The sequence below is a fragment of the Nelumbo lutea genome, chromosome 1 (genome assembly GCF_056320005.1).
Source record: "Nelumbo lutea isolate HS-2025 chromosome 1, American lotus-T2T, whole genome shotgun sequence".
NCBI lineage: Eukaryota > Viridiplantae > Streptophyta > Magnoliopsida > Proteales > Nelumbonaceae > Nelumbo > Nelumbo lutea.
This window is the reverse complement of record NC_142684.1, coordinates 71,417,488-71,442,345: the sequence shown is the minus strand read 5'-3', so window position 1 is coordinate 71,442,345 and position 24,858 is coordinate 71,417,488. Positions and strand designations below refer to the sequence as shown.

At 39.3% G+C, this 24,858-nt stretch overlaps 1 protein-coding gene across 3 annotated transcripts; it reads left to right on the top strand.

Moving 5' to 3' along the window:
- The first annotated feature begins 40 nt into the window (after nucleotides 1–40).
- On the top strand, nucleotides 41–24,632 carry LOC148875248 (DNA polymerase V family). 3 transcript variants are annotated; one of them, XM_088965836.1, is made up of 10 exons: nucleotides 109–514; nucleotides 665–785; nucleotides 1,478–2,112; nucleotides 15,278–15,403; nucleotides 15,500–15,697; nucleotides 16,922–17,149; nucleotides 17,237–18,358; nucleotides 18,458–18,751; nucleotides 21,442–21,883; nucleotides 23,620–24,632. In XM_088965836.1, the coding sequence occupies exons 3-10, from the start codon at nucleotides 1,534–1,536 to the stop codon at nucleotides 24,474–24,476; spliced, it is 3,846 nt and encodes a 1,281-aa protein (XP_088821962.1). In that variant the 5' UTR covers nucleotides 109–514; nucleotides 665–785; nucleotides 1,478–1,533; the 3' UTR covers nucleotides 24,477–24,632. The 3 variants fall into 3 exon arrangements, with proteins under 3 accessions (XP_088821961.1, XP_088821962.1, XP_088821963.1); XM_088965835.1 differs by lacking the exon at nucleotides 665–785 and having other exon boundaries at nucleotides 41–514; XM_088965837.1 differs by lacking the exon at nucleotides 665–785 and having other exon boundaries at nucleotides 15,478–15,697.
- Nucleotides 24,633–24,858: the final 226 nt, after the last annotated feature.

The following is a 24,858-nucleotide window of genomic DNA, read 5'->3' as shown; positions in this document are numbered from 1 at the left end:
GTTTCGGGTCAAATAAGATTCGCATGGAACCTGACTTGTTGGCATCCCTAGCAGGAGAAATGGATACTGTGCAACCTCACAAAACCGGTAGGACTTCAGCATTGAGCCGGGGCGGCCGCTGTTCTTTGGACAATCGGCCCTAATAACATACGAAACCACGTTACGTTTTTACACAGAACCTCAGTAAACCCTCTCTTTCCCGCTGGGGCCTCCGCTTTCTCATCCTTCCTTCTCCTCCGTCTGGTTTGGTATAGCAGCGGTAATGGCATTCAGATGACAGTGACAGTGACAGTGACAGTGATACTGGCAGTAAGCGGAGGCCGTTCTTTCTACCCCTCCTCTGAGGGTAGTGAACAAAAGGACCTTTTTCTTTGATAGGTAGTAGTGAACAATAGGACTTGCAGGTTTATATTAGGTTTTTGGATCGATTGTTCACCCCGAAGTTTCCTATCTCACCGCTGGCCATCAATTCTGTGCACTGTCCACTGTGCATCCTTCAATAATATTATACAAGGTGATTTTTTGGCACTCTCCATATCTGTCTTCTGTTCTTTGGACACTGACTTGGTTCTTTTTTATTATTTTTTTCATTCAATCAAAATTTTATTAATAACCCTAGATGTTATTGGCACTCTCCCTTCTTTCTTTGTGCTTCTTCAATCAGCCAAACCAAGAAGATGGCACGGAGGAGAAGGGAAAAACTTAACGTAAAATCAGATCTGTAATCGGCAAGGTGGCATTGGAGGAGAAGGGAAGAGCTTCAAGAAAAATCAGATACAAGAGATGCACGTTTACAGATATTTTTTATGTTATAAAATAGATTTAAAAGTGATCTATTTCTGTGTTTTTGATATCCAGATTATTCACATAATATATTACGAGGAATTTTCTCGTTTTTCTGTCTTTGAATAATTTGGCGCCTAATATGTTTTCGGCAGAAAAAAAAGTGAAAAAAGCCTTTCTATGGTAACATCGTTTTTATTTTTTATTTTAAAGTCTTGAGATTATATGACCAGATAGATCATCCTATTTTATTGTCACGAAAGACTATCTGTTAGTATTAAAAAACAATAAAATTCCAATAATTAAGTGCAATAATATTTTTCACCCCACTTGTATGTCCAATTGTCAGTGCATACTGTTCCTTGATTCTCTCACACAACATACATTTCGGCATTTTATAACTCGTAGAGCTACAAAATGTTGTCTCCAAAACTATCAGATTACAACATGAGGAAATAGTCTCTTCCTATTGCAATAATTTTCTTATTAAGGCAGCTTAGTACCCCAAGATATTGGAATGAATACAAAACTATTTACATTTCACGTACACTTAGAGGCAAACCTAGCATCTCCTAAGAACGAAATTTCCTTTTCCTTTTTCCCCTTCATTTCTGCTTGTGGTGGCTATTCCTGAGAATGAATGTATTTGAAGGTGACCAGCATCAAATAACCCATTTGTTCTTTTTCTTTACAGGCGTTTTTGGATTTTAGGAGGAAGGCCTGAACGAAAAATTCACTGCTACAAAGGCCATGGCCGGGAAGAAAAGAACTTTGGCCCCTGCGGATGGAGTGGAGGATCAAGTTGACACTGTCATTGGTAAAATTAATTCAGAATTTGCCAAAAAATCGAAGAAGGAGAAACCAGAGGAAGAAAGGGTAGATGGGTCTGATGCTCCTTCTCCCATCACTGGTTCTATTAAACCTATGGAGAGAAGGAAGAGAAGGAAAGCATCGGACAAAGAGAGGCACAGGAATGATGCTGAGAGGCCTAAGGCTAAAGACTTGATGCCTGCTGAAGGTCCCAATTCTGATGGGCCCCAGCAACCTCCTTTGTCTTCTTCATTGAGTAGTGGGCTACTTCCTGAGTTCCATATTAGTGTTTTTAGAGACTTGGCATCTGCTGATTCCTCAGTAAGAGAAGCAGCAGCTGAAGCATTGGTAACAGAGTTAAGTGAAGTTCAGAAGGTGTATGAGAATCTTGGCAAAAAGGGAGCTGATGAAGGTGGTTTGCAGTTAGAAGCCGAGAAGGATGATGGGTTGAATGACTGTGCGCCTTCTTTGAGATATGCTATACGTCGACTTATTCGTGGGGTTTCTTCTTCAAGAGAGGTATATTTAACTAGTCTGTTTGTGAACATTATACTCAATGGTTCCATTATTTATTAATGAAAGTTTCTGTTATTGATAAAAAAACATTATACTCAATGGTTGTGTTTGTGGTAACATTTGTAATGGGTGATTCTAATTCAAGCACATACTTATTATACCAACCAAGGGGTGGCTCGTTGGTATGTTAGCTGGTTCGCTCCAGCATTGACACAGAATCGAAGGGGGGGGGTATTAGTGGTGTGTGGCGCCAAATATAAAAAAGCACATACTTATTATATAATATGCTTTAGCTTGCATTTCTTTTAATCTTTGTATGTGTTTTCTTTTCTGTTTCAGCATATATCGTCTGAATGAAAGGTTCTCAATGAGAATGTAAACTGGATGAAATTGTGTGTAATGTTGCTAGTTTACTTGGGACCCTGAAATTTGAAAAATTTCATGGGGCTTTGGAATAAACTGATAATTTGTCAGTTTGCTTTTCGTTTTTCTTAAGAGCATGGAATTACCAATGCTCATGGTCTAGAATAGATTTGATATTAGAAATTTAGAATGCTAATGGGCTCTATACAATCTGGGGTCATCTTTTTCTCTTTTTATTTTGCATAAAAAGTAAGAACTTTATATTAAACAGCACTTCTATCAAAGCACTGACTAGTCAAGGTTGCTCTCCTTGTTTGAAAAACAAAGACTATTACTTTCTATGCCAGTCTTGTATCCTTCCCTTTTATGTTTGCAAAATGAAGATTGTAAACTATATGCTTTATTTTGTTCTATCTTAGCATGTTGAAGTCTATATTAATTGATGCAAGTGGGAAGGTATGTGCATTGCATGTGCTATTACTAGTGGACAGAAAAGATAAGAGATCTGGAGTTTCATACTGTCATATTTTCTTTATACAGAAATAGATATAAGATTGCATCAATATCTTAAATTTAGAACATATCTTTTTGTGGTTGACTAATCATCTTAGCCTCTTAAATTTCTTTCCTAGTTTACTTGTAAGATTCAAGGAGGGGCTGCAGCTCGTGCCTCTCCCTCGGATGTTGTATGAATTCACAACTCTAAACCAGCTTATGAATCAATAAAATGTACTATTATTCATAAAAAAATCATCTTAGCTTCATTTATAAAAAAAAAAATCATCTTAGCCTCTTAGGTACTGATTAGCAGTCACCACCATATCACCTAGAGAGGCCAAAACAGACTAGTCATCACTTTGTTGCATTGAGAGCACTGCTAAGTAAACAGGTATATTTGCACCATGATTTCATCAGGAGTCTTAACTACACAGTTTTCAAAGTGATCTATTGCATCCTGTTGGTTGTGTGTGTGTGTCAGTGATGTACCTGCCACATATATAGTTATGTATATGTGCATGTATATATGGTTATGTTTGATATATCCAAAAAAATTACAGATATTGTTGGTTATCTAAAAAAGCTTAATATTGCCAAGTAACTTCAAGTAGGTTTTGCCTCATGCATATGGTGGCAAGAGAGTAGCTTTCAAGGATGGGAAACTGGATCTCTTTTTGTGAGTCATATGGGGATTTCTCTCAGTGCTTCACAGCTTGGGTGCTGATTTTTTATTTTTATTTTTATTTTTAATTTGGTTCTCCCAAGAACATGGAGTTACTAGTGATAAACCATCATTGTTCATTTAGATGATTTCTGCTCCTGCGAAGTTAGAAGTGGAATCTGTTTGGGTTGTGAACTTATTCTTTCATTCTGTAAATTTGAAATGAAAGGTCAAATTGATGGCACGGCAATTGGATTTTTGTCTAGGTAGTATCTCTAGTATATATTCACACCACTCAATAGGATACTCATAATTCAGAGTAGTTTGTCAAAAAAGGTGGCCTTGGCACATATTGCATGCAGCAGATGGTATTCCCTGATTAGGGAAACTATGATAACTCTTGACTATCCTCTTATTTTTTCAATAAATTTGATTCTGGAGAGATGAAAATGAAAAATCAAGAAATGGATAAGTCTAGACCTGGAAAAGTGCTCTTAAATATCAGCTGTAACAGGCAGTCTTGTTGCAGGCATTTATCATACCCAAACTTTTAATTTTACCCTATGCAGTATGTAGTTATGTACCTGTGTTTAACATGGCATAATATGGTTATGGCTTTATGTGTATGAGTATGTGTTAGATTTGTGAAATCAATGTTTGTTTTCTTGATTGGACAAGTACTGAACATAAATGATCAACTAATATGGTTAAAATAAATATTAAAATTAGAAGTTGAAGTTGAAGCTTGAATATGGATTTTCACCTTGTTGGTAATCTGTTTTGGGTCCAGGCAGAATTAGTGGTCTTGTCCTTGTTGTAATTTTCTCTTTATTCTGAATAAATTATCTTACCTTTTTCCAAAAAAAAAAACCAGTAGGTGGGTTAGGAGCATCTTTAGTTGGTAAACACAATACTGATGGGGAAATGATTTTGGCACTTCAGAACTCAACTAGAAAGTTTATGAGGGAAGACGATCATGGAAAATATAGAACTGGGAATTTTATTTAGGACCCTGGTATTACCTTTCAGCACAAATGGATGCTTGGTTTGGAAAGGTATTAAAAAAATTTCCTTATTTCATCTAAGGTGTGAAATGTAAGATTAGTGTGGGTTTAGAGCCTATTTCTGGTTAGATCCATGGTGTGATGGGATTTTGTTGGATTTGTTCCCCTTGTTATTTCTTCATGCTGAAAATAGAGGTATTGGTAACTGACCAACATGAGGTCATTGGAGGAGCAACAGTGTGGTTTCCTACCTTTAGAACTTAGAAGCATTTGAATGATTTGGAAGTAGAAGACACAGACAACCTACTTCAGAAGATAAGTACCTGCCCTCTATCCCCTGGTTCTGAGGACATTTAGTTATGGACATGGTGAAAATCAGACACCTCAGTCAAGCTTTTATTTTTCTCTCTCAATGGCTTGGGTTATGAGATGTTTCCATCAAGGGAAATTTGGGCTCCTGCTGTTCCCTTGAAGCACAAGCAGTATGGGGTAAGTGTCTAATTAGATAAATTGATCATTAGGGGGTATAATTATTTCACATGTAGCTTGTGTCTTCTGTCCAGGTTTATACACACACTTTTTGTACTTTAGCCAATTATAACTGGTGCTGTCCCAAATCAATGGGTGAGTTATTGGCTGGGTGGATTATGAATGGTTTGAGAGGGACAAAAGAACATGACACATCATGCTCTTTGTGATGTTTGGGAGTTAATAGAGGAAAAGAAACACAATAATTTTCAAAAGCAAGGCATCATCTATGAAGGGGAGAAATTTTTTCATGAGGCAGTAGGGATTCTCCATTTATGGCTTCCTATCCATCTATTAGAGACATCCATTAGCTTGCTTTTTTTTTTTTTTTAATAAATATTAGCTTTCTTATTTTGATCATGATATCCTTTTGTACAAAAACGATCATGGGCTTATGTTGCTGCATTATTATTATTATTTTTAATTTTTTGAGTTTGTTTCTTCTCATTGTATATCTTTTCACTGTACATGAGCTATATTGTGCTAGTATACGTTCAGATATTCAAAACTGATACAAATATTACCTTACCTTTCAAAAAAATATATTATGGATTTCTAAACGTCATGTGACAATATGATTTCTTTTTCCTTTCTGCTGCTATTGATGATTACTTGTTTTTGATTTCAATATGGAATGTATCTAAATCTAAAATAGCTTACTTGTGTGATTGAAAATGCATATTTGTCTAAACTTCAATTGTTTTCTTTCTCAGAAAAACTTTATTGTCCATTGTATGATGCATTCACATATTAATATTAATTGGTGGATTTCTTTTAGCTTGTCTTTGTTTCCCAAGATTTGGCCAGAGTGTCAGACAAATCTGACTCCTAAAATATACCTATACATGACACCTGAACCTGAGTCCATGGAACATATGTGATGAATGCAAATATGCATTTGTCATACATAATTTACATCTTTCTTTTCTTTTCATCTTTAGATGGTTTGGCAATTTATAACAGATCATTTATGTTGTACTACATAAAATGATAAATTTAAGTAGTTCGTGAATTGGTGGAGTTTTTAAAAACATCAACGAAAAACTCTTGATGGTTTATTCAAGTTCTATGGGTGGTGGAGATTCTATATGGCCTAAACTACCTTCTCTATTTACTTATCTGCAAAATAAGTGTAAAGAAGAGTTAAGAAGAGTGAACTCTTCTCTATAAAAAGCTACCGTCTCTATTAAAAGATTGAAATTGGGATACTCTATGGGCTACAACTTTCTGGTGAAAGGAGATTTACAACTAATAGGATGGTTCCAGATTCTGGATGGCTCCTAGATCCTTGACAATATCTTTGAGGAATGCAAGAAAGTAAGAGGAGAGATGAATAAATCTAAATTGCATAAGGCTATTTTGGGAAGACTGGTTAGCTATCTACTTATTATTCATTGAGGAGTTTGTTTTAGTCTATTTGTTTCTTGGTTTTATGTTTGGTATCATTAAATAGGATCTTGTGTTTGGGGCTAGTATTAGGGGATTTCTAGGGTTGTTTTGAGTGTTTTCTTTGCACCCTTCAGCTGCAACCCTTTTCCTTTTAAGATAATGTATTTTTATTTTATTATCAGAAAACAATACTACTAGTAAATAGCTTAATCACCTTGTACAGTTTGGTTTGAAGACCAGCAAGATCAGTTGTAGATGCATTTTTTTTTCAACTCAGTCTTGTTCATTTTTGCATCTGAAGCTGTGGGATTGTATATTCTCAAATATGGCTGATGCACCTTCAACAGTCAGATTATTAATCTTGATAGATAGTCTGTTAGGGCTGCAACTTGGGCTGGGTTGGTGTCAATCCTAACCCAGCCCTAGTTGCTAAACTCATAACAATAATCCTAACCCAAATCAATGACTTCGGGTTGGGATGGGATCAAATTGATCCAATTTCTCCACTCAGTTTTGCAAAATTGTTCTTATTTCTGACTTATCAGAAAAAATGTTTTTATTGCTCATACTTAAAGCTTGTGGATTAAGGATGATCAACTTTGGCATTATTATGTGTACAAAGACAAAGTTATGGTGATTTAGGAGTATTATGCTTATCATTTTAATTTGGGAAAAGGTAAAGTATACTGATTTAGGCATATTACACTCATGTTACACTAGAAAATTCTAGCTTTCAAACATAAAATTGTTGATGCATATACATACTTTTGTGGATGATCTTCTATTGGTGTTTTGCGGGTGTGATCGTGTGGGCTTTAGTATGTTTTTGGGAAAGGAGCTGTTTTGTAGTTGATTTCATATGTTGGTGTTTTTATTTGGTCTCATGGTTCACAATCTGTCTCTTTTGGGCTGAATGTGTTTTGAGGTTTATGTTATTCTTTTTTTTTTTTTGATCAATAACATCAATTTCATTAAATTAAGAGAATAGAGGGAAAGGAATACAAAGGGAGATAAAATAACTTAGCTCCTTAAAAATCAGTAAAAGCAAAGAAAATTAAAAACTAGCCCAGAAAACAGCCTCCCTATTCACTCCTTGCTCGGCCAACCCATCCGCAAATGAGTTGGCACTCCTCTTCACCCAGCTGTACTGAATCTCTATGTCCTTACCCAGCCATAAGAACTATTTTTTCTCATTGTTAAAGTTCCACAAACCACTGTCCTCTGCCTTCAACCAATTAACCACCACCTTCGAGTCACCTTCCAGAATCAAAAGGCTAATATTTAGATCTTTTGCTCTTCGAATTCCTTCAAGCGCTACAAGGATCTCAACCCTAAGAGAGTCACCTTCTCCAATAGGGCCAGAGAATAAAGTAGTAACAATCCCTTCCTCATTCCTGAAGACTTGTCCAATCCCAGAGGGCCCTGGATTCCTTACACTGCTTCCATCAAAATTCAGCTTTAAAAAGCCCGAGGGGGGAGGGGACCAGAACAGACAAAGAGTCCTCTTGCATCTTGTAGTGAAAGCAATCTCTTTCCAGTTTCTTAGCAAGTCATCCATATGACAATTTGAAACAACTCCAAGGATTTTAGCCAGTGGACCACTCTTATAAGGATTCGATCTAACAAATCTTCCAAAGTTTTTTCCTTGTCATAAAATATGCGTGAGTTTCTTTCTTCCCACAAAGACCAGCAAACCGCTGCCCTAATACACCTCCACATAGTCTTCCCTTGCTTCTTAGGCCAACTGAAAAAAGATGGGGAAAACAAATCTTGGACAGTCTTTGGAGGATACCAAGAACACCCAAAACGGGAGAAAACCCACTCCCAAACAGATTTAGCAACCTTACAAGAGACCATGAGGTGGTAGCCAGATTCCCCATCAGCTTTACAAAGAGCACATCTATCAGGAAGTAGACAATAATTGGGTCTCTTTCTTTGGAGTAAGTCTAAAGTGTTGATTTTTTCCAAGAAAAATTCCCAACAAAAAAACCCCACCCAAGGAGGAATAGGTCTGCTCCAAATTTCCTTAACTGGAAATGACAACCCCAGGGGGGTAGGAGGCCGAGTTAAAGTTTCAAAGAAAGAAGCACAAGAAAAGGTACCAGAGCTAGAAAGGGTCCAAAATCTGGTGTCTTCCTTAGCAGGGTTTAGGAAGACACCCTCAAGGGAGGCTAGTAGAGCTACCAGGCTATCTAAGTCCGTATCCCTAATTGCCCTACGCAGGCCAAGGTTCCAACCAAAGCCCGAAGTGGAAGCTGAAGGGACTAAGAAAGAAGAAATGAGTTCATTTTTCAAGTCCGAAAGAGCATAGAAGGAAGGAAGCTTGTCTTTCAGAGGAGAATCCCCGACCCAAAGATGTTCCCAGAAAATTATTCGGTTACTAGAGTTTAGACCATACTTGATCCAAGGGGAGAAAACTGGAAGCAGATTGTGGATGGATTTCCAAGGAGAAGCAGCTGAAGCCCTTGCCAAGATTCCAAGATCCCAACCATTGTCTTCCAGCCCATGAATGCTAGCCACAATCTTAGTCCACAATTTATCCCTTTCCAAAGAGAACCTCCACAACCACTTCCCCAGAAGAGCCATGTTCCTTTTCTTGAAATTACCAATCCCTAGACCTCCTATTGTTTTACACCTAGAGACCACCTCCCAACTCACCCTATGATCTCTCTTCTCCTCTCTAGGCTCTTAGAGAAAGTTCCTTATTAATTTTTCCAAAAGATTTGAAACCTTTGAGGGGATCTTAAACACTGACAGAAAGTAAACAAGAAGGTTAGCTAGGGTAGATCTAATGAGAGAGACTCTTCCACCTAAAGAAAGATAACTCCTCTTCCAGGCTGCTAGCCTCTTCTCAAACCTCTCCACTACCGGAGCCCAAAAGCTGACATTCTTAGGATTATCTCCTAAAGGGAGGCCCAAGTAAGTCAGGGGCCAATCCGTAATAGCACAACCTAGCTCATATGCAGATTCCCTTAGGTCTCTTTCGTTCACATTCACTCCTGCCACACAACTCTTGTCGAAGTTTACCTTGAGGTTAGATATCTGCTCAAAAAGTTGTATTCAACTTTAGATTCCGGATCCAACTGAGGTTCCCTCCTTCACAGAAAAGGATAGTATCATATGCAAACTGTAGAAGAGTTAAGGGAACCTCCTCCCTTCCTACTCTCCACCTTCTTATTAGATTCCTTGAGTTTGCTCTATGGATCAATCGCCCAAACATATTAACAATAAGGGTGAAAAGAAAAGGGGAAAGATGATCTCCTTGTCTTAGACCTCTCAACGCCGGAAAGAAGTCAACCACAATCCCGTTCACCAGGATAGAATAATGGCAAGTCCTAACACAGCCCCAGATCCACTTGCACCACCTGTCACCAAAACCAAAACTCCTCAACACCTCCATCAAGAATGACCAATCAACCAAGTCGAAAGCCTTCTCCAGATCCAATTCGCAGACCACTCCCTTCTTCTTTGACTTTCTAAAGCTCTCCAAGCTCTCATTTGCAATGAGGATTTGATCGGTGATCTGTCTTCCCTCCACAAAAGCACTTTGGTTGGGTGCAATAATAGAGGGGAGCACCTTCTTTATCCTGAGAGACAACACCTTAGCAATGATTTTGTACAAGCTAGTCACTGGACTAATAGGTCTAAAATCTTTTGGTTGAGAGGCATCTTTCTTCTTTGGGACTAAGGTATTGAAAGTTGAGTTCAATCCCGGGTTTATTACACCCCTTCTATGGAACTCCTCAAAGACCGAAGCAAGATCATTCTCCAAGATATCCCAACAATCCTGGTAAAAGGCCATTGTGAACCAATATGGACCCGAAGCTTTTGTCCTATCCATAGAGAAAACTGCTTCTTTTACCTCCTCCATATCGAATCTTTTTTCTAGCCACTCTCTCTTCTCTGCACTTAGAGTCGGCCTATCCAAACCCTCCAACTACACTCTCTCATTCATAGGCCTTCTAAAAATAGATTTGAAGTGATTTACTAGGGCCTCTGCAATTTCAGCCGGGTGAGACAAAACTGCTCCATCAACTTCCAAGTTAGAGATGTAATTCTTCTTTCTCCTTTCATTTGCCACTGAATGGAAAAACCTTGTGTTTCTGTCTCCCTCCCTTAGCCACTTACACCTAGATTTTTGCCTCCAACTGATTTCCTCCTCGATCAGGATGTCCTCCAACTTCCTCCTTAAAATCCATCTCAACTTCCTTTCTTCCTCTCCAAAGGGGCCTCTCTCTTTCTTCAGGTCCAAATCCTCAATTTGTTCCACCAGAACTTGCTTTGTCTCTTTTAATCTTCCAAATTCCAGCTTATTCCACTCCTTTAATTGAGATTTTAGGTATTGGAGTTTCTTGTGGAATCTCATTCCCTCCCAATCAACTACTGGATTCGTTTTCTCCCACCACTCTCTGATTTTCTCAGTGAAACCCGGATGAGACAACCACATATTTTCAAACTTGAAAGGGGTAGGCCCTACTCCTCTTAATTCCTCCTTGACCAAAACTATTGGCCAGTGGTTTGAAGTGAGTCTAGGGAGAGCCTTAGAAGTAATGTTGCCCCAATGATCCTCCCAATCTGTTGAGAACAAAAATCTGTCCAACTTAGAGAAAATTGGCTGAGATTGAAGGTTGGACCAAGTGAAGTTATTATTTAGGAAAGGAAGTTCTTTGAGATTAAAAGAGTCCACAAATTGGTTGAACTTCCACATACTTGTTGTCACTCTCTGTCTGGGGTTGTTGTTTCCTCCAAAAATCTCACTACATTAAAGTCCCCTCTCACACACCACGGTCCATCCCAAAGGCCTCTAATGTCACTCAATTCTTCCCATAATTTCTCCCTTTGCCTATAGTCATTGGGGCCATACACATTTGTTAGTACCCATTCATACCCATTGGCCACCTGTTTGAACTTCAGGGAGACAGAGTGATCTCCAATTAGCTCCTCCACACCTAAGAGAATCTCTTCTTTCCACAAGGTCACAATCCCTTCCGAGGAACCCCACGAAGGAGTAGCCACCCACTTAATACCTCTAGAACTCCACACACTCCTTGCCCAGCTGCAATCAAAATCCATTCTTTTGGTCTCCTAAAGCATAACCATATCCGGATTGAACTTCTTAATTACCTCTTTGATTGTTGCTCTCTTCCTAAAGCTGCCCAACCCCCTCACATTCCAACTTAGGATTCTCATTGCAAACTAAAGGCTTTGACCCTAAGTCCTCCAAGAACTATTTAGACCCTTTTCTTCTTATCCCTTTCACATCGAACTTCTTGTCCCCCTCAATATATTTTTTTTAATCTCTCCACTTCACTCAGCCTTCTAAACTTCATCTTGCTGTCCTCTTTATTTTGCATGTAGGCTTTTAGGTCATCTGGGTTCTTCAGCTTGCACCCCAACTTTTTCATAAACTCTGCAACTGACTCTTCCCCAAAAGTTTCCTCTTTCCCTAAAGAAGCACTCTCCTCACTCCTAGGAAGCTTCTTGTTCCTTCTCACTTTACCTCCAACCACAACCCTGTCTGTCCCCTATAGGCTCCCTCTCTGCAAATCCTTCCTTTCCACCTCACCCAAGAGACTTTCTAAGATTTCCCTAATTACTGTCTCTCTACAAGATTCCTCACCCACTTCCCCCCTTGTAGACTCATTGTGGCTTTCAGACCAAGGGCTTCCGATTCTTGGTTGGGAAGAGAATCTGGTACAAGAGATACAGAGCGCTCATCAGTATCCAAAACTGAATTGATAGAGTTGAGGGATTTACCTGAGGTAGAGAAGTGAGAGAGCAAAGGCGAAGGAGAGGTAGTCACTTTCTTTTTTGGGAAAACAGAGCACTCTGTCTCCCAGAGATGGGGGAGGGAAATCCCTGTCGCTGTATCAACACAAAGACCCCTTTCTGTACCCAAGTATGTACTTCTCTGTGAAGTACCCTTGTTCTGCTCTGAGAAAGCCCGAGCAACCTCCTTTTCGGCCTCCTACAAAGCACTAGAATTGAGGGGGGGCTCAGCCAGTAATGGGTTAAATTCGAACACCCGCTCCTCCCCCTCCACCTTTCCTTCCCCCACCGAATCCCCTAAGAACAAACAGTCCATGCTAAATGAATCGCTATTCTGACCTTTAGATAGAGCTTCAACTGCCGCACTGCCTAAACTCCCACAGTCTTCTAAGCTATCAACATGATCAGAATCTGAACCGCAGCTCAACCAGCCTTGATCAGCCTCTTCTTTCTCTTTTGGTCTGCCTCTCGAATAACGCGGGTTCGGGCGATCAGAAAGGCTGAGATTTTGCTCGTCGCCGGCTGCCCGTCGGACCCAGCACAAAGGCCGGTTCTCTCCAGTCTTGTTCGCAGACTTCGCCCCTCCACAGTCGAGAGGGCGAGGCTTAGATGATGATAGATGAAAGAAGTCATCTATCATCGTCCCATGCCTGCCCCGCACCACGTGATGACTTAAGTTGTCACGTGGGCTTTTAAAACCGATAGGAAGTTCACCCACTGGCCCGACTGGCTCGACCATTCTTAGAGTCGGTTCAGAGAGAGACTTAGCGCGCGAACCGTTCTTTCCCAACTTAGCCACGTCAGCATAGGACGAGCCACCCTCTTTACACAACCCTTCTTCAAAAAAATTTGAAAAAGAAGCCAAAATAGGAAGGCTTCGAGACTTGGGACACCCCTGCCACTATTCCCCTTCCTCTGTAAAACGCCCACACTCAACAAACTTACCCACCAGCCCCTGAAGGCCACGTGTACACCCCCCTGCGAGCTTGTCAGTCTTCAACCTCTGGTCGTCTTCCCCAAAGCAAAGCTTCAACTTCTGAAACTAACCAGACCTTGTGCCAAGCTTTTTCTGAGAGAACCTCGAAGATCCGCGGCATGTTCTCCGGATTGATCCCAACAACCTTGAGTTCCACCGCTCTCAAGTTACTTAAGTTAGCCTCCAACAGAACTCCACCCATCGCTCTAGTAATTTTCCCTAGAATAAGGTCATTCCAAAGGTTGAAGGGAAGACCGAGAAGTTTAATCCAAAAACTGCCGGCTCCGGGTTCAACTTTGTTGCAATATGGAGCCCAATTCTGGACCTTAATCAGGCTTCCTTCTACAAGGAAAGAATTGAAGAACAAAGTCTTATTTCCAATATCTAGTAAGGCTTTCTTTTCAGCAAAAGGTAGCAACAATACGTCTTCCTCTGATCCCAACCTCTCTGTTAAAACTTCTATAACTTTCGTCCAATCTTCTATCACCCTTTCTGCCACTAAAACCACCCTCTTCTCCCAGCTCCCTCTCCCTTCTTCCACTGCTACTCGTCGGAGGACAGACGAGCTGGACACCAAAACTTCAGGGTAAAGCTTTGGGCGGAGCACAGAACAAACCTTCGAGCCAGGGGCTTCTTCTACTACCTTCGACCTCCAAGAGTAAAGCCTGAAGATTAGAAGCAAAAGAAGCCCACCCTCTTCGCTTCAAACCTTATGGAATACACATCACTTGCTTTTTGTTAAAACCAAAGAGTTCGGTGACCATAATGAACCACCCTTTTCCATTCCTTTTTAGCACAGCTTTGAACCTCTTATTCTCACAGGTCAACGAGTTTCTCCAACCTTCCTCTCGAAAGGAATTTACAGCTCCATCTACAAAACCTTTCAGCCACACACAGGCCTCCTCTGGTAGGAGAATCAACGCCCTGCTCCCTTCTCTGATTTTCAATAGAGCCTTCCCCTTTGTCCTTCCCTGCTCAAAGGGGAAAGATTTTGCTTCAATGGACAAATCCAGTCTCCATTTCCCCGCCAGCTTGAACTTCCTCTCCTCTCCCATACTTACTCCTCAACCAGATTTCTCTCTTCTCTCTTTTCTCTCTTTGCTAGAACAATGGCCCCTTGGCCAACCTATTACCAACAACTCAGCACCTATTATTAAATCCTTGGGTGGTTTTTATTTTTAATTGTGAGACACATCTCCTCATTCTGCCTGTTTCTTTTTTCTTCCTTTATATTCTTTAACAAAAGTTTCATGTATATAAAGGTAATCAGTAGAAAAGGATTGTATTGGGTGTCCACACCAAGGTAGGGAATTGTTTTGCTGTAGGGCTTGTATGTATTTTGGGGAAAGTATCAGCTTTGGTCTTATTTTTGTTTGTTTTGGTGAGTGATATTGTATGCTTGATTTGTGAATTTCATTTGTTCGGTTAGCAATTCCAACGATGCACAAGAAAATTTTGGCTGTCCATGTTTGACAGCCTGGGCTTTCCATAGGCTCTCTGTGTGAAACATAAGCCCACAGCCATGCATCCAGTGCCTTTACCATTAGTCCATTACATGGAGTTTGTGTGGATTAACATGTCATGCAAACATAGCCCTGTGGACAGCACAGGCTGTCAAACATGGGTGGTTATTTTTTTTCACAATGTACATGCAACCATGCAACGTCTCCTTAAGTAGATTTATGATTTAAGCAAGTTGTATTAAGTTGAATATGCTCTCCAGTTGGAGAAGTTATACCAGAAACTAATCTAATGGTTACTGATTGTTCACTAGTGGCAGATATCTAGCATGATTGGTCAAGATACATATGGCATGTTGAAATTGTAACACATTTTTGCAATTTTTTCATTTTATGTCTTTCTTTGGGGTTCTAATTGGTTATGCTGATTTACTGAAATATTGTTATAACCAGCCCACTTATTTGTGCAATTTCAGAAGCTGACTTAAAACATGTTGTCAACATTGTGATGTTTCTGTAGTGTGCGAGACAAGGGTTTGCATTGGGGTTGACTGTTGTAGTTGGTGCTATTCCTAGCATCAGAGTGGAGTCTTTGATGAAACTAATAGTTAATTTGTTAGAGGTCTCTTCTTCAATGAAGGGTCAGGTAAGTACATGGTAAATCATGCTTTGAAGAATACTGGTATATAGTTGCCGTTCTCTGCATGTGATATTTTTCAGTTCCTTCTTTATGCAATTTCAGGAAGCAAGGGAATGTCTTTTAGGTCGTCTGTTTGCTTATGGCTCTCTTGTCCGATCTGAGCGAATAGCTCAAGAGTGGGTTTCCAATAAAAATACTCCTCTTGTCAAGGAATTCATCAACCATGTCATCTCTCTTGCTGCCAAGAAGCGCTATTTGCAAGAGCCAGCTGTCTTGGTTGTTTTAAACTTGGTTGAACAGGTATTTTATTCTCATCTAATTTTTATGAGAATACTTGTGCTTTGTTACCTGTAAAGTATGTTTAGTCTTTATAACAATCATTTACAGCGATTTTAACGCTGTTTAGATTCATGTTTTTTTATCAGTCTCATTAACCTTTCTATACTACCTTTAGGGATTGTTTGTCCCTGTTTTTATAGAGAGTCCCATTACCATTTATAAATTAAAGATTCATCTATGAGGCATAAACAAACAGCAAGCGTATGGTTATACAACAAAGATTTAATTCAAAGCTCATTAGGAATAAGAATAAAATCTCCATTGTGGTTTAAAAGAGAGGCCCCACCCCACCCTGTTACTAGGTATAAAAGAAAAATAAAAATTGCTTGCTTGAGCCACAGAAACACACACATAGAGGAGCTCTTGCTGCTATCAAGTATCTATACCTGATTTTTGCAGACATCCATGAAGTAACTATTGACAAATTTCGTGTCTTGAATTAACACAAGATATGGGGCCAAATTATACATAAGAATTTATAATAGGGCTGAGTTAACATGTTTTATACAAAGCCCTCCATATAAATTAGTAAAATATCTTTTGGTCGTCATTTGCAATAAAATATTGTTGTCCCTTGACGGATCAGATCAGTGAAACAGGACTTGTGTATCTAAGCTAGAACAGTTGGAATAAGGCTTTATAGATATGATTAAGTTGAAACCACCCGATCCTAATGGGACTCTGCAGGAAATGGAAGCTTATTTGGTGGAAATGTAGAGTTGATCTTGTTGGTTGCTGTCATAGCGTCTCTCTTTCTATCTTTTAGTCTATGTTTGTAGTGGTAAGAAATGGCAACACCTACCAGAAACAAGGATTCTTTCTTTCCACTACTTTTAGGATTCACTGTTTGTGTGTCTAGTCAAAACCTACTGAGTTGGTTTGTGAAGGGGGCTTCTTCCACTTTTTTATCCCCAAATCCAAGCTCTGTAATGGTGTATAATGAGAAAGATTACACAAGTGGGAAGGCCATTTGTTTGTGTGCATATTTGACTTTCATTGTTTTTTTCCTGTTTCTATACACGTTTAACTCTTTGCTTAAATATCATAATTTGTTGACTGGTACTAAACTTTCATTATATTTTTCTGATTTTAATTCAGTTTTGTAGATATTTAAAAATGTGACTACATCTTTCCAATGTCTTCTGGTCCATAAAAAACTCATATTCTTTCTTCCAAGTCTTGCAGTTGCCTGCAGATGCTTTGTTGAGTCATGTTCTTGAGGCTCCAGGCATGCATGAGTGGTTTGAAGGAGCACCAGAAGTTGGAAATCCAGATGCATTGCTTTTAGCCTTGAAGATCCGTGAAAAAATTTCCACAGACAGCATGCATTTATGCAAGCTATTGCCATATCCATTCAGCCCAAATAAGCTGTTTACAGCTGATCATATGTCCTCCCTTGTTACATGCTTTAAGGTAAACTTCAATTCCTGTCATTTGACCCAGGTGTTTAAGTAGGGAAGACTTTAGATATCTTAAATATTCTTGATTGGTAAATTGCAGGAATCAACCTTCTGTCAGCCTCGAGTTCATAGTGTCTGGCCTGTTTTGATAAATAATCTCTTACCAGATATGGCATTACAGGAGGATGATGCAGCATCGGGTTTTAATTCTGTTAAGAAGAACAAGAGGAGTCGCAAGTGTGGCTCTTCTGAAGAAGACATTGTGAAGAATCTCCACTGTTTCTGTGAAGTTGTTATAGATGGATGTCTTCTTCAGTCATCTCATGATCGCAAACACTTGGCCTTAGATCTTCTGCTTCTCCTACTTCCCAAGTTACCTGCATCTTGTGTCGAGATTGTTCTCTCTCACAAGCTTGTCCATTGTTTGATGGATATCCTTTCAACAAAGGATTCCTGGCTATACAAGGTTGCACACTATTTTTTGAAGGAATTATCAAATTGTGTTAGCAATGATGATAATCGACGAGTTGCAGTCATTGTGGCCCTACAGAAACACAGCAGTGGGAGATTTGATTGCACCACACGGACAAAAACAGTCAAAGATTTGGTGGCAGATTTCAAAACTGGGGCAGGTTGCATGTTGTTTATCCAGAACTTGACTAATATGTTTGTAGATGAAGGTCGTGCAGTGGATGAACCATCCGATCAGAGTCAGACCACTGATGAAAACTCGGAGATGGGTTCAGAGGATAAAGATTCAACTTTGACATCGGGTAGTCCGGATCTTTTCAGAAGTTGGATTATAGAGTCACTTCCTCGTGTCTCGAAGCAACTGAAGCTGGATCCTGACACAAAGATTCGGGTTCAGAAAGAAATAATGAAGTTTCTAGCTGTTCAGGGTCTCTTCTCTGCATCTCTTGGCACTGAAGTGACATCATTTGAGTTACAGGAAAAGTTTAGATGGCCAAGAACAGCTATATCAAGTGCTTTATGCAGGATGTGTGTTGAACAACTCCAGTTATTACTGTCAAATGTTCAGAAAGGAGAGGGGTTACCGTCTGTGATGAACGGTCCTGAGTCAAATGACCTAGGATCTTATTTCATGCGCTTCCTTGGCACATTATGCAGCATACCTTCTGTTTCACTCTTCAGGACTTTGAGCAATGAGGATGATATTGCATTTAAGAAACTGCAAGAAATGGAAATTCGACTCTTCCAGAAGGTACTATAATCTGTTTTGCAGTCTCAACCATTGATCATACACTTTCTCTTCCATGGCTTATGTTATTTAATATTTCTTGAATCATTACTACTATTTCAGGAAAGGAATAGTGAGCCTGGCAATGATGCAAACAAACTGCATGCTTTGCGTTACTTGCTTATCCAGTTGCTGCTGCAAGTTCTCCTTCGACCTGGAGAATTTTCTGAAGCTGCCTCTGAACTCATTATTTGTTGCAAGAAAGCATATGATACTCCTGATCTTATCAACTCATTGGATGAAGATGATGAATTGGATAATGGTGGTACACCACCAGTGTTGATGGATGTGCTCTTGGATACACTTCTTTCACTGTTGCCACAGTCGTCAGCTCCCATGCGCTCTGCTATTGAGCAGGTGAGTGCTATGACAGTAGCAAGAATATCTTTGACTAGGTAGTTTTAGCAAATATCATAATCTGTGTGTGAAGGGATACATGTATTTAAGAAGGGTTCGACTATGATATGGAAAAGATATGATATTGGAAAAACAACTGACCAATAAATTGGAATCATAAACGCGGTAGTGAATCAGGTGTCATTTATCAAAATTCATGGGTGGGTTTCGATTGGTCAAAACTCTTTCCATATTATATCTTTCCTGTATCATAGATTTTCCCATTTAAGAAAATCTGTTTGTTCCCATTTATATGATTCTCTTAACCAGAAATCTACATTTTCTGGTAGTCGGCTATGCCTGCACCTTTATGGCACTCATATTATGCATTAGCTGATACTTACTGAACCAAAATAGTTTGGATGAGGCTTATGTGATGAAGTTTGTATCTCTGTATGCATTTTCCATGATTGTTGGTTTGTAAATATTTCCTCCTAATTGGTTACTTATATGAACAATCCTGTGTGAATATGTTTAACATATGTGAAATGAACTCTATAGATGTGTCAACTTATTAGGATTTTTGGGTTACTATATCTGAAACCAATAGTTGTCCTCAGTGAAGTTATTTGAAAGGCATGCCTAGGCACAAAGGTGAAGTGCATTTCAAGGCCCACGCTTGCCTAGGCCCAGGTGAAGCCCCTTCGAAAAGGCACATGCCTCATCTTGTGCCTTGCACCTTGGCTGAAAAAAGCCCCTTGTGTGTGTGTGTGTGTGTTTTGTGCCTTGTGCTTTTAGAACACTGCTCCAAAGGAAGGATTTAAACATCAGTATGCAGGTATTAACAGACCCATTAATCAATATGTGCCATGACTACCCTTTCTTCAATTATTAATTAATGAATATTCTCCATTTTTGATGCTCTATTTAGATGAGGTTACATATGACAATGCTAAGCATATAATTTTTTTTCTTGTTACCCTTGCAAATTCATCTGATATCACATATCTGGAAAACTGTGTGGAACCCATTTGTATTGACAAATGGGAACCCTCTTGAAATGTTAATATTCCAGATGTGGTGTACCATGCGTTTGTTGAGTAAGGATTAGCTGAACGCAATAGCTGTTCAGCAGGCCGTGGAACCAATAATATCTTTTCACGTCAGTAATGAAATACATGGGACCCACAGTCATTTAATTTCTCGTCATGGGCACCATGTACTTTTTCACTGGTATGGGGCACTACCATTGGTTGCACAGCCTGCTGAACAGTTATGATGTTCAGCTAATCCAAATTCACATTTGTTAGGGGTAAGATAGTAAGTTTTATCTTTATCTCTAGGTTAAAAATCAAAATTGGATTTTTTTTTGGGGGGTGGGGGGGCTGATATGGTTGTATATCTGAATGGAGAGGTAGCATTAATTCTGTCCCTCTGTGTCCTTTTTGTGAAGCTGGATAAAGGTAAGGAAGGGAATGTAATTTTAAAGGCTTATGAAGTTTTTTTTTTTTTAATTTTTATCAATAAGGCTTATGGAGATGTTGCAAGTCATGGGAAGAAAAAAAGAAGTTTTGGTTGATCAGAGTTGATCATGCCATCATGGTGTTCCTAGATTCTGATGGTGGGCAGTGAGATGACAGCGACTGAGTTTTGAGATCTAATCCAACAAGCAGGATCCAGCAGCTATGCGAGAATGGGGTATTTTGTGGCTGGTGTTTACCTGCAAGCCAAACCACTCAGATCTGAATCTATGGTTTGAAGTAGACACAGTCCTCAACCATATAACCAATAAATCAATGGGGAAAAAAATAAAATTTCTGCACCCAAAGAAACAAATCTTATTCAAAATATTCAAACTCTTCTTATCACTACTTCGTTTACAGAATAACAAAAGGTTTTGTATATCTAACATATCTAGCACAGAAAATGGATCTAATTTGATTTTCATAGTGTTTCATCTGAATTCAATTGTGCTTAGAGTTCCTCATACTGAACAATGAGCATTGGGCAATCAAGAAACAATTTGACAGAAAAAATGAATGAGCTGAGATGAGGAAGTTGAGATGGATGAGTTGGCAATGCTAGAAAGAACTTACACAATTTGGCAGAAAACATGACTCCTGATAGAGCACAATAGTGGGACTGGCATTGTGTAGGCAAACCCTAAATATTTGGGGTTCAGGCTAAGTTAAAAAGTAAGAACAAATGTTGGTCAACTCCATATTTAAATATGGTGCCTTGAACACTGGATCCGGTACATTGTCTGGGCCCAATTAAATGAAAACTAAGGGTTCAATTCACCTGTCTCAGAAGTAGTTGGGGTTGTATAGGGAAGTTTTCTACTTGATCCAATTACAATAACTTTTTCCTATGTGGGACACACCAAATATGATTGGGTTCAGATTTGGACTAGATCAACTCCTGATCCATTTGCTGCAGCCCTAAACATTTCCTGGGCTGCAATTCCTCATCTTATTTACCTGCTTGCTAATCTAAGCCAAATCTACTATTAACATTTTCTAATAATCAATTTGCAAACATGTCTAGTTGGGATCCTAACAGGAACCAGTAAAACTTGGTCTATTATGAGATTTGATTTTTCTTGGCCCTGGATATTTGCTATGCAAACATGTTTTTCTAATATTCTGATCGGTGTTTGGAGCACTTATAATTTGTTTTTTTTTTAATTTTTATATGATTTGTATTTGTAGGCTTTTAGGTTCTTCTGCAATGAAGTTACAGATGCTGGGTTGCTTCGCATGCTGCGGGTTATAAAAAAAGATTTGAAACCTGCTCGCCATCAGGTTAGTGACAGTGAAGATGATGAAGATGAAGATGAAGATCTACTTGGCATTGAAGAAGCAGAGGAAACCTATGAAGCTGAGACAGCTGAAATGGGTGATAGTGATGATGAAGCAGATGATTCTGAAGCACTAGGCCGAATGAAGGATGTTAATGAAGACCTTCCAGAAGCTTCTGATGATTCTGATGGAGGAATGGATGATGATGCAATGTTCCGGATGGATTCATATCTTGCCCAGATTTTCAAGGAGCGGAAGAACCAGGCTGGAGGCGAAACTGCTCAGTCCCAGCTGGCACTCTTTAAGCTTCGTGTCCTCTCACTGCTGGAAATATATCTACATGAAAATCCAGGCATGCTATCATTTTTAACAGTTTTTCCTTTTTTTGATCAATAACTTGTAACTTTCATTAATAAAAAAAAATTAAATACAGGAGAAAGGGAGATGAAATCTCTTTAACTCGCCCCACCTTAGACAAACAGAAAAACAAAGAAAAACAAGATTACAAGTGAGCCCAAAACATAGAGCCCCTAGTCACCCTTGTTTGGCTAGCCCATCAGCAAAGGAGTTAGCACTTAAGTTTACCCAGTTCAGTTTGACTTCAGTATCCTAGTCAGCCACTTAATTTCTTCTTCTCATTGCTGTAGTTCCAAAAGCTAGCATTTTTTTTCTTTTAGCCAGCTCACTACCAATTTAGAATCTCCCTCTATAACCAATTTAGTGATGTTCATCTCATTAGCCCTTCGAATTCCTTCAGGACAGCTGAGATCTCAGCCTGGAGAGCATACCCACTCTAATTGGCCCCAAGTCCATAGATAATACCCTACCCTCCTCATTTCTTAAGACACCCCCAATACCTGATCGACCTGGATTTCCAATGCTACTTCCATCGAAGTTTAAGAAATCACTGGGAGGAGTCCAAGTAGGTAGGGGAGTGTCCTTAGCTGGAGCTGAAGTTGCAATTTCCTTCCATTTTCTGACCAAATCCGCCACTGTAAAGTCTTTAGACAGATTTAAAGACCTCAGCCACTGCACCACTCCAAGGAGGATCACCTCTAGAAGATCTTGTGGACTTCTTTCTTTATCTGAAAAGACTCTTCCGTTCCTTTCCTCCTCCAATAGATGGCGGCCCTTGAGCATTTCTACATTGTTCTTCTTTTCTTTGGCTAACTACTAAACAAAGTAGGGGCAAAAAAAGAGTTTGTACATCCGATGGCGGAAACCAACTGCACCCAAACAAAGAGAAACACCACTCCCAAATATAATTAGTAAAAGAGCAAGAAATCAATAAGTGGTAACCAGTCTGAAGTAAATCACAAGTGCTGAATCTTAGGTCTCTTTTCCTGAAGTAAATCACAAGTGTTGAATCTTTCAAGAATGCTTCCCAACAAAAACCCCCAACCCTTGGTGGAATAAGTTTACACCAGACTTAACCGGAAAAGGCTGCCCTAGAGGACTGGATGATTGAATTTAAACCTTTGAAATGGGATGCACAAGAAAAGACCCCAGAGGCTGACAAAGTCCAAATCCTACCGTCAGATTTAGTGGGATCTATAAAATCCTCATTTTTATAGATAAGAAACAAATATAATTTTGAATAAGAACAAATTCACTTTTGTGGCACCATTATGCATGGCTGACATGCAAATGTCAAACCGAGTAACCAACCATTATCTTAGTATCCTTGACACCAAAATGGACCAAGTAGATGACAATGGCTACGTTCTCTGTCAAATTCATCTTGGTTTTGTGGAGTAATGGGCCAATGGAGGAAGGGAAAATGATAAGAAAGAGGAGCTCTGTAACATGGATAGTTTTGTGTCCTTTGACATCTGAGTTATGCTTATTTTTGCATCACAGACATGGTGAAATCATTGTTGAATATGTTTCACCATATCATGCACCCCTTGATATCTTCAGGCTTGTATAAACCACATGTCAAATCCAATCGGTATCTTATGCTCCCTCTTCCATCACAAATATTTTGCCAACACCTTTATATTGACGAATATTGTAACTAAAGAAAAAATTGTACTTTATCTATATGTCTAATTATCTGGATTTGCACTTGTCTTCTCTCTTATACAGGTAAACCCCAGGTTTTGACGGTGTTTTCACACTTAGTACAGGCATTCGTAAATCCTCGAACTGCTGAAGGTAGTGAGCAGCTTGGACAGCGTATTTGGGGAATCCTACAAAAGAAAATATTCAAGGCAAAAGAATATCCAAAGGGTGAACATGTTCAACTTTCAACACTTGACACCCTCTTGGAGAAGAACTTGAAGTGGGCATCAAAACCATTCAAGAGAAAGAAATCTGCTTCTAACTCATCAAAGAAGCATTCTACCTCCTGGGACCGACACAAAATGATTACATCTGTTGCACAGAATTCAACATATTGGATTTTGAAGATCGTTCATTCAAAAGAACTCTCTGATTCTGAACTGCAGAGAATTTCGGATATTTTTGAGCGCATTTTAGTGAGATATTTTGATAGTAAAAAATGTCAGTTGAAGTCTGAATTTGTGAAAGAAGTTTTCCGGCGTCAGCCATGGATTGGTCAACGGATCTTCCATTTCCTACTAGATAAATGTGGTAGTGCAAAGTCGGAATTTCGGCAAGTTGAAGCACTTGATCTAATCGATGAAATACTCAAGTCATTGGTTTCTGGTACGGCAGATAAAGGTGAAAAATATTTAGCAAGCAGGAGATTGTTGAAGGCCCACATATCTGCACTTTGTAAGTTGATGGAAAAGCTGCTGACTAACATGCCAGAGAAGCAATCGAGACGGTCTGACGTTCGTAGGTTCTGTGGCCAGGTCTTGCAGGCAGTCTCAGGGCTTAATCTTAAAAAGCCGTTTCATAAGTCTTTGACACCTGATGCCTATGCAGCATGTGAATCTCAACTAGGGAATGCGTTTCTCCCATTTAAATCCCAGGATTAATATTGTTCTGGTAGAAGCCGCTTTAGTTGACAGCCGGTTTGTTTTAGCTTTGTAGATCAAATCATCAAAATTTTGAGACCCAGATACTAGATTGTATGATCTTGGCATCACAGTTTTGTTTACGTTGACTGTAAATTTTATTCTGTTGCTTGAAAACGTTTGAGTTCAATAGATAGTGTATAATCTAAAAAATATCGAAGCAATATTGCCAGACTTGTACTAGACTAGATGGTCTGACCATCAGAACTGGAATTGCTTATGGGTTTCACCAAGTTAATATCAAACAAAAGCTGCAGACAAGTGTTTTCTGTCTTAAAATAGAAAACTGATATTTGGAATGTGTAGGTAGTATCGATCAACTTGATACAGTAGTGATATATTC